General features: G+C 38.8%; 1 protein-coding gene across 2 annotated transcripts in view; it reads right to left on the bottom strand.

The window, feature by feature from the left end:
- Positions 1-701: 701 nt before the first annotated feature.
- The window catches only part of MOXD1 (monooxygenase DBH like 1), a 51782-nt gene continuing 42062 nt past the window's right edge, over positions 702-10421 (bottom strand). For both annotated transcript variants that reach the window (XM_040598056.1, XM_040598057.1), the window contains exons 9-12: positions 9611-9670; positions 7520-7662; positions 3850-4018; positions 702-1194 (exon numbers count right to left, since the gene is read on the bottom strand). In XM_040598056.1, coding sequence (XP_040453990.1) covers positions 1030-1194; positions 3850-4018; positions 7520-7662; positions 9611-9670 — 537 coding nt within the window. In that variant the 3' untranslated portion in view covers positions 702-1029. The remainder of the gene's footprint in view (positions 1195-3849; positions 4019-7519; positions 7663-9610; positions 9671-10421) is intronic.

Raw genomic sequence — 10421 nt, 5'->3', positions numbered from 1 at the left:
AAGGGGGGAGGGGGGTGGGGTGGATGTTCAATGTCCTTTTCTACTCTGTTGCATAATTTCATTGGGGAGCAATAAATCAGGTATCTTTTGGGAATCTTCCCTACCCAACACCATCTGAGTAAAAAAGTTGCAGATTTCCAAATAATTAAAAAATTGTACACGAGACACAAAAACAACCTCTTAACAGTTTGGCCTGTTGCGATGCTCAGCATGTGCAATAGCTCATGGCAAACTTGTACTCTGGTTCCCTGGTGTATGCCAGAGCCTGGCCATGCGATAGATCTTTATTGCTACTGCTGTCCAGATCAAATCTAACAAAGGTGTGCCTACCTGTCGTCAAAGCTTTACTCACTGTACAAATGCCTTAAGACAAAAGAAACTCACTGAATTGAGAGAGACTGGGGAAAAGAAATCCCTGCTGAGTCAAAGGACTCATACAGGAATGATTATGGGGAGATCTGAGGTTCTGCCTGTGTTTTCATCCCTTTCACAACCATAGTGCCTGCTTCTCTCAGGAGCTGAGACAGTCTGCAGTGTGTTGCTCCCAGAGATGTCCTCCCTGAATGAATCCTTCCTGTAGCTTTATGGCCGTGCCAGTCAAACATACCCAAATACAAGTTTGCAAGACCTGTCCATGCAGCAGTAATTTCATAACCTGCAGATGTCAAGAACCAAGACAAAATAATACAGCACACATCAGGTTTAATGTGATTAACTCAGTTGCTTTTAGTTTATTAATTTTACCCATATACATAGTTGATTTTGAAAACACCACGTGAAAGAGCCAGGACAAAGTGTAAGAAAATGGTACAGGAAAAGATTTCAATATGCAACGTGCCAGTGTACCTTCTGTGTTTTATACATACTTTACATAGAAAACCAAAAACCCCACAGTTTTCAGAGGAAGCACACACTTTATTTTCAAATGGCAAATTTAGTTTATTAATAGGTAAAAAAATAAATCTACAATAGCAACAGTGCAAACACATCCGAACACATGGCATACAGAACACAAATGAATAAAATTTATTATACAGAGGACCCAATGTTTCCTAGGGTACTGGCTGTGACATATACAACAAATAACAGGGTGAGGAATAAACTGCAACATAAACAGGAAGATGAGCTGCATGTTATTGGTTCTGTCTTGTACGGTCTCTCTATTTCAGGTGGTAAAGCTGTCATGCCTTGGATCTGCAATTAAAATAATAAAAAATTATCAGAGTTTTATCACATAAAATTAGAAATCTGTATTTTGCTCTCTACCTAGTTGGCAGCTTGCGTGAGAATCTATTGTTAGTTTTGTACTGGGGTTATGACTCTTACTGTTGAGACATCAAGCTCAGTAAAAAAATATATTGCATGCCAAATGATCAGCCAGCGTGTGCATCCATCGCTCTCAGCTTGGGAACAGCTGTACACACCCAGCACCCTCTCCAGTAAAGCAAGGTTAGGCTTCTGTTGGTTGATTTGTGTGACCTTATTTTCCTTTCTGGAATTTTTTAGTTAGTTTGGGTTTTTTGTTTTTATCTTTCTGGTAGATAAAAGTGGAAGTTTACAGTGTTACAGTGCTCTAGGGATATTGGAAGATATTTGAATGCATTCATCTGTATGTACAAGGATTACACTTGCATGTACAAGGCAGTTAATTGTGTACACATTATTTCACGGAATCACAGATTGGTTGGAGTTGCAAGGGATCTCCAGAGGTCCAATGTCCTTGCTCAAGCAAAGTCACCTACAGCAGCGTTATATTTCTATATATTAAGTATTTTTTACTTTTCCCTTAGAATTCAGTGCAATTTTTATGGAGTTGGACAAAACTACCTGCCTGCCATGGTTTTGATGTGAAATTAGAGAGATTTGGGTACACTGCATGGCTATGCTTTTCCTAAATGTACTCTCTACATGTTACAGAAGCTCTGCAAAAAGCAAGCTCCTGGGCACAAAAGTTTTTGAAAGTTTGAATGCCCACCTGCATAGCATGTGCTTCCTTTGTGTTTTTTTCATGTTGCAATTATCCTGCACTGCAGAAAAAAATAATCTAAATATTGACTTAATCTTAGCAAACACAACACGAAGCTGAAACTGATCAAGAGATCATCCCTACAGAAGGATGAGGGTATTTTCAACTCAGTTCCTCTGCTTCAAGTTTTTTCCTCCTTGTAACAACTCACTGATTGTTTGGCTATTCAGGTTGAATCTGCTCTTGATTTTGATGAGGATGGCCAATTTAATGTAGCATCACTAATAAAGGAAGGGAAAGGAAAGAGTCCTAATCTTAGCTTTGATGAATACGTCCTAGTCATTTGACATAGGAAACTATGATTAAAAGGAAGAACTAAGCACTCCCAGTTCCACTGAGCTCACTTTTTGACTGCATTTTTTAAGTCGTATTATTCCTTCATCCTGTAAGATAAACGGGAACAGCATTTTCCAGAAAGCATACCATTAAAAAAAAAAAAAAAAAGGCAGCCTACCCCCTTTTGATAAAATGTGTGCTTTCTGACAAATAATTAGTGAAAGAGTGCCTGCACTGCTGCTACTGGCCAGCAGTTACAGAGGTCAAGAAGTTTAACCAAAACTGGTGAATGGTTACATGTACTGTCAATAATTGCTTTTCTTTGAAGGTCTGTAGTGGGACAAATATTAGAAAGAAACAACCTCTTTGATTACTTATAGCACACGATATTTCATTGACATCCCGTAGGCAGAATAGTCTGATTGATGTTGAAAAGCCCTGAGAACGCCACTGTAGGAAGGGCAAACTGAAAGCACTGTGTGACCTGCTACGAGGTGGCGTGGGTTGTTTTGTGGGGTGAGGAGAATGAGGCAAAGGTCCTTTCCTAGGAAGTATTTAATCAGGAGTATCTTGTATCAGCTACTAGGCTGGACTAAAATCACGGTAGGACATAAGCCAGTACAAGAGAATCTCCCCTTCTAAGCAAAAAAGCTCAAAAAATTAAAATGGAATCTTAATTTGGACTCTGTAGAGGAGTTCACGGAGAAATATGTATTTTTCAGCATCTGCTTCAGGGATGATACTACATGCACTAGTAGTTCTTTATAAACACATATCGACACTAAAAATGACAGCTTTTCCCAGCAGCCCTGTTAAAGTACCAATAGACATTTACAATAAATAATAACTTACCCAGGAATTATTTTGTTATCTTATAGGGTTTTTTTTCATAAGGAGAAGTGGAAAAAAAAAGCTATAGAAGATAAAATCTTCCAAAGGTGCACAAAGGAAACAGACAATCCAAATGTATGTTTTCTGGCCCAATACTATAGACATTTTAGACACAAGACCAACAAAAACCCAAGAGATATTGGAAGAGTACTTATATAATTTCAGATAGTCTAGATAGCTGAGTTAAGATGTTAGATTCCCGAGGCTTCCTTATGCAGTCAGTAAGCTTCCCCCTACAGAGTGCCTCAGAGAACAAACCAACCTGATGTAGGGATTTTGATTCATCCATCACAAGACCCTAACATAAGTCCCTGAACAGTGAGGCAGCCAAGGGAAAACGGCTTTCTAACTTGGTCACCTAATCTGCACAGATACAGTGAGTCTCCGATCAGACCCAGACACACTGAAAGACTCCATACTCCTGTTACTGATCCCAACTGCTGATCAAAGCTCCGATTTTTCTATTCTTTCCAAATACTTCTAGGACTTGAGTTAGATGAAAGTGCCAAAAACACATTCTCATCATTTGTTATTGTATGTAAATGTAAAATAGCTGTGTAAACAGTCTGAAGACGTATAACCAGGTACTTATTCATATGCAATAAAGGACAGTAAATCACATTTGTTTCATGGCACTGTTGTCTACTCAGACTTACCGACCATTCTGCATTATCTGTTTTTGAACATCTCACGTTCACTGGTAGTTTAAGCACAAGTTCATTATAGGAGAGACCCTCCGATCTGGACCATTTGAATTTGTTCATTGCATCCATAAAAGACAGGTTCTTATATTGCTTAGGACTCTTGATAATGAAAGGCCAAGTCCTAAAGAAAAATAAATAAATATGTTTTTAAAAATACATAAATACCATCAAGCTGGACCTGCATTTGGAGAATCTACTAAGAAAACCAAATATACTATTAATGTATATATTATGCTCAACATCCTCAGCTAAGTTCTCCGCTAGTGAAAACTGATGCAGTTTCATTTATTTTAACAGACTTACAGAAGGTTGTCAGCAGTTTAGGACTTGCTGCCAGATGCTTTTAGAAATGAAGGACTTTAACTTAAGGAAGAGAATTACCTTGCTGTTCTCTGATCTACAAATTGAATACACAGGCAATACAAAACAGATCTTCTGTTGTAACTTCTCAAAACAAAACAAAACAAAAGCCACACCCTCTACTTGGCTTGGCAAACAGCGTTACAAAGAACCATTTGCAGTTTGAAAGCTCCTTCCAGACAGCTCTGCCAAGCTCAGGTCACAACGCAAATCATAGGTCAAAACTCAGCCTAGCACAGGAGTTGCTCTAACATGCATTGGTTTGCTGCAGTGCAAGATTAAATGAGAATAATTGGTGCTGTGGACGTTGCCTTTGGGCATGTCCCTACATGCTGGCTCCAAGGGGACTTTTGGCCAGGGGTAGGGTAGAGACCTGCTGTGCTGCTGTGAGAGATCCAACTATATGCCCACGGGTGGGAATCCTCCCCACGAACAAGTGAGGCCAATCCCATTTGCCAGCAGCCAAAGATGTGGAAAGGGAAGGAATGATACTTCTTGTCTTTTATTTAGTAAAGAAAACTCAAAAATAATAACAAAGGAAAAATTAAAAATAGCTGAAAAGCTTTTCCATTGTTCTTGCTTTCTCCTTGTTTGACTCTGCTGGGATGAATAGAAACAACTTGGTGGACAGGTCAAGTTCTTAAAACAGAAAGCCCAATACAACTAGTAGAAGAACTAAAGTAGCTAAAACTTTATCTAAGCAACCTAATTAATACTTTGGTTGGAGCATGACTTATCTGTCTGAAGTGCTTTGAAAAGATCCGTGTTGCTTTGCAGTAGGCTGTCTCCCACTTGCTTTGGGTAAAGTGCTGCCTATGCCAAAGTTCTCTAGTCAACAACTAGGCACAGAGGACATAATTTTAATCAAGAACCTATTTTACGCTGTTGTGGTCCATTCACTTTCATCTCAGCTCCTCATGATTTATACCACTGTCTGTGCCACTAGACTGAGGAAAAAAAGGGTTTTAAAGTGAGACACAATGCCTTGATCCTGCTTCCAGTTCGCCTTCATGTGTAAGTCAAGAGAGACTTTAGAGGAGTCAGTGAAGCAATTCCAGCATAAGACTGACACAAGAAAGATAAAGATCAGGTCACATATCCTTAGGCTGACAGAGCTTAATGAAACGAATTGTGGATTAGGTCATAAATACTAGAGGCATTAATAATCTCTTCTTCTAATTACTATTCCATGTGCGGCAGACAGTCTGCATACTTAACTCTATTCAAAACATCTTTATTTCCCCAGGCCAAACACACATTTTTTCCTTAAGTACAGTTATCATGAATGAACACTCAAGAGAGCATACATTTGTTAGAATATTTTCTTTCTAAGCTCAGAAAGACTCTTTTAGCTAGGATTAATTTAGAAACTGTGCTCTCCCTGTATTAAAAGAGATTGTAAATAGAAATAGTGTAGAAAATGAAGTAGACATTGATTGCATTGTGACTTTCTTCAAACTCTTCTGTCTTGGATATAAATTTCAGAACTAAGACCAGTAAGCCTGTATATCTAATTACTTTGCAATAATAGTTGTATATGGTTTTGTTAAACTGTATAAGGAAAGACAACTTTTAAAATGTAAATGTGATGACATACTATTAGTCTATCAATTTGATTTTAAAAACTTACTATTACCTTAGTTTAGTGCAACCAACAATACAAATGTAATTCACCTTTCACCACTGACAGCGCATTCTACTTTCTATTGTTTGATTATTTTTCTGTACTTGGTTCATTTGGGAACTTTCCTCTTTAGACTATTCTCACTGTTCACAATCACTTCCACTGCTTATCTGCTATTGAGATACTTTTCATTTTAATCACTGCAAGAAACAGTTGAAAACTGAAATACACTATTAATTGATTTTTATATATTCACACAGATTTATCCTGTCTATAGTGGGCTTCCTCCCATCTCCTACCAAAATTTAAATTTTATGTTGGATTCTGGAAATAACTCTTGCTCTTAATGAGTGATACCATTGTGCTGGTCATCCTACTGACATCAAAGGACAGATTCAACACACTGGGAAGCATTTTATTCTTGCTGAGGACCCTCATGATGAAGGACAGCAAGACTTCTGCTGACTTACTAAAGAAACTGTAACACATTGTTTAAAATTTACCAGCCTGTGGTTTACCCCAGCACTGAGATGCCCTCTGAACTGCACAGACCTGAATGCAATGGTGGTTATTACAGATCCTGAGTTGCCTAAATGGTAGCAGCCCCCAACCCCTACCATTCACAGAGTGGGTATTTAATATTTGTTAAGCATTGAGGTAGGAAGATCTTACAACAAAATTACATTACCTCTTTTGAGCTGAGCAGCAGGCCAATATTCAGATTCTTGTGGCTTATTTTTATTAGGAAGAAGAATTGATGAATGAGCTAGGTGGTTTTCTTTCTGACATGGATTTACATCTCAAAAATGTGCAGTGTCCTTCTTCCCTAAACGGTGGGAGTCCAAGAGTAGTAGACTCAGTAGACGGTGTCTTTGCACAGAATTGCAAGCTCCTGCAGTCAACAGTTCACTTAAAAAGCTCTTTTCTTCCTCTTGGCTAGGTTCCTACCACTGGTACCATGTTTTTCTCTCTACTTACCTTGCATATCATCCTCTGACTTCTTATTCTTCCAAAGCCTTCTATCTCTCATTTCTCTCCATTGTGATGCTTATCTAGATCTTATCTTTCTCTGAACAATTTAATATTTTCTTAATCCTCAGTTTCCTTTCTAATTTACAGCTTCTTCCGCTTTTCTGAATTTGTCAGTGTCACTGAGACAGCGTTAAGTTCTGTATGTGAGCAACAGCTCCAAGATCTGGTTGCACTGATTGACTTCAGCAGCATTATAAACAACAAATCTATCCAGGGTAATTCGATATCCATGCTCTCAAACTCCTTTTTCAAAATTATCTCTATATATGTTAAACACTTCTAAGTTTTAACAAATTGATAGATTTTCTGAAACAATGATGACATTGAATAGTGTTTTTACAGATGGTTGCGGTGAAAAAAAATGCTGTGAGGAATATTATTTCTTTAACAGAAAAAGCTGCTTTTGTATTTACAAAAAAGGGGAGGGGGGGGAATAATTTGGCAGGAGAAATATAGCAGCACAGCATAATGACCGAAAGGAAGTGGCATGAGTGACCCAGCAACAAGTTGCACTACTAGAAAGCAATAAAGTTCATAAAAAAATGACCTTGTAATCCCACAGACAGAAATAGAGGTGCTACACATATTCATAAACAGTTTACTTGCCTGACTGGTCTGTAGATTTCCTTAACACCAATGAACTGGAGCTGTTCCATTATATCTGGAATGCTTGCACATCGGGTGAGGTTGATTCTTGGGTAATAGAGCAGATATGACAGGCACATTTCATTCCTGGTGCTCAGACCACCCTGAAAATAGGATTTTTCTTTTAATTAAGATAGCACTGGAATCTCACAGATAAAAACAACGATTAGCATTTATATGCTAATGAAATGTGTATCAGGAGGCCCAATTCAACAGGTTTATCTTGCATATTGAGTTATCAAGTAGCAAGAAGTTATTACATAATTTACAAAATACACTGCAAGCTCAAGCAATACCTCCTGAGCTTAAAAAAATGTCAGAAAGAACATCAATACAGGAAGACTCCTATTATGTTGAAGAGAACTATCTGAGAAGTTCAGGTTTATTTTCAGCTATCTCCAAGATACTTACATCCACCACGTTTCAGAAAAAGGGCTTCAAAGTAGAACAGATGTAGAAAAAATCTGGTAGGATAATTAGTCTGCTTAATAAAAAATTAAGTGAGCTTTGCCTAGTAAAATGGAGGCCAGGATGGAATACGTATCTATATGGACTCTCCTTGTAAGTACATACACAGCAAAAGAGTAAGAAAGAAGAGTTATTTAAGTTAACAGATAATGTTGACTCAAGCACAAATGAACACTAACTATAAAATAATTAATTAGATTAAGATTTTTAGCTAGAAGAAACATTCTTAAACAGTCTTCCAATGAAAGCCAGTGGGCAAACAACTAATTTAAAATTAATCCTGGTAAATATGGACAAAATTATGAGCTGCATGTTCTTAAATCCTGTGTGGGAACAGTTCCACAAACCTCACAGAACCACAGGAATACAAATGGAGAAGACAAAACATGAACCAAGGCTCAAAAGCTAGTGTGGTCACCACACAAGAAAATAGGACAAAAACTCAAAGGTTTTCATTCTCATTCTTTTGCTTTGCTTTATATACCTACTGCATGCACGTACATGCAAGCCGTGATTCAGGGAGAGGTATCCCTGTGTTCTCTGGATGCCAGGAACAGGTCTTCCTTGCTGAACAGAACTCCCTGAGGTCTCATCTCCCAGAGGTCTGTATCCAGCCCCTTCCAAGGAAGCAGGATCAGCCCCTAGCAAAGGCTGGGTGCTGGCAGCTACACCCCTCCCATAAGCATAGTGGGTCTGGCATCACTCTCCGATTTAATAGCCAGCTGGCACAGTCCAGCTCATGTCCCAACAACCAAATTCACTTCACCTTCAAAACCAAGTGGTCGCATTGCAACAGCCAGTGTCTGCTAACCTAAAAAGTTGTGTCTGGGACACTGTGCACTGCCCTGTGCCAAACCTGAGCCAGAACCCCTCGACCCTGAAGAGGCTGCTCACCCCCTGGCCATGGCCCTGCCTCGTCTGCTGCTGCACCAGGGGCTGCAGCACAGCCGCTCCTTGTGCCTTGGCTGCAAATGTGCACAGGTACGGCACGGGCTTCTCGGGTGGCACCCCAGGGGCAGCAACTGCCCAGGGGGGTCACTGCGGCTGGAAAACCCACCTCATGAGAAAGGTAGCGTGCAGAGGCTCAGCCTCCTCCTCCCAACCCAAAGCTCCTGTATTCTGCCTGGATTCTACATTAGGCACAAAAGCAAGTGGTCCCGTCTTGATCATGGCATCAATAAAAATCAGTTTGTAAGAACTGGCAATTACAACTTTGAGGAAAAATGTGTAACAAGTTTATAAAAATAATTCATTAGAATATGCAGAATTTGCATGTTAATACAAGTTATGAAGAAAGCAATCCTTACGCCAGCAGAGTCTGATTTTTAAAGAGCTTTCATGAGCTGGCTTGCTTATTTTTATAAACTAGTCTTATGAATGCCTTTTGCAAGAGATCAGACTGTGATCGTAATAGTCCTGATGACTTTAAAACCTAAGAATCTATGAAAGGAAAGATAATACATAATTACATGCACACAGGCATTAGCAAGTTAAGTCCACACTTTTTAATAGCATTTTATGAAAAAGATGTTGGTCCCCAATATTATCTGTGTACTTATTTTGATCCATTAAAACATTTCTTACCCATGTCATGCGAATCCGGTCCACAGTATTGTAGTGGCATTCCGTGATTAAATTATCCCCCTGAAACACAAGATTTCGGAAGTTCACAGTTCTGAAGTTTATCAGCATCAGCTTCAGGTAACCACAGATGACATCAAACACTTAAGAAATAGAGATCAGAGCAGTGGATACTATTTTTTGAAAGAGCAAAGGATTAGGTAATTGGTGTGTGCTAAGGCCTGGGCACTTAACATTCATGTTACCCCAGATCCTCAGGGAACCCCCAAGGATCTAAACAGAGTCCTATCCAGGACTGTTTTTGGAAAACAGAAATGGAGATGCCCAGTTATAATCCTATTATCAGGAAAATTATGTATGTAGACAGTATGTATGTGTAGACGTATACATGATTCTGGCTCCCAAACTCATCCATTGCTACTTTGGATAGCTTTCCCCAGGCCAATTTATGATGCCAACTTTAATAGAAATACTTGCCAAATGAGGAAAAGAAGGCTTTCCACATCACAATAACAACTATTTATCTGCCAAGCCTGGGAGTAGAGGAGTGGCAGGCAAAAACTTAACTACATTGACAGATATGTATGGGAAAGGCTGAATACTTACCTTCTCAAGTACATACAATTAACTTCTTGCTGCCTTGACAAACCGATCTACAGTTTGGTAGTACCTTTATTCCCTGTACCTAATCAAATACAAATCTCAAAATCACCATGATAATCAAGTGGAAATTAAAATTTTGAAGAACATAGCCAGACATCAAAAATCTAATATTTTTGAGCAAATTCATATCACAAGGATGTAAGATGTTTAT

The sequence above is a fragment of the Falco naumanni genome, chromosome 6 (genome assembly GCF_017639655.2).
Source record: "Falco naumanni isolate bFalNau1 chromosome 6, bFalNau1.pat, whole genome shotgun sequence".
NCBI classification, from domain to species: Eukaryota; Metazoa; Chordata; class Aves; order Falconiformes; family Falconidae; genus Falco; species Falco naumanni.
This window is presented reverse-complemented; position numbering and strand designations above follow the sequence as displayed.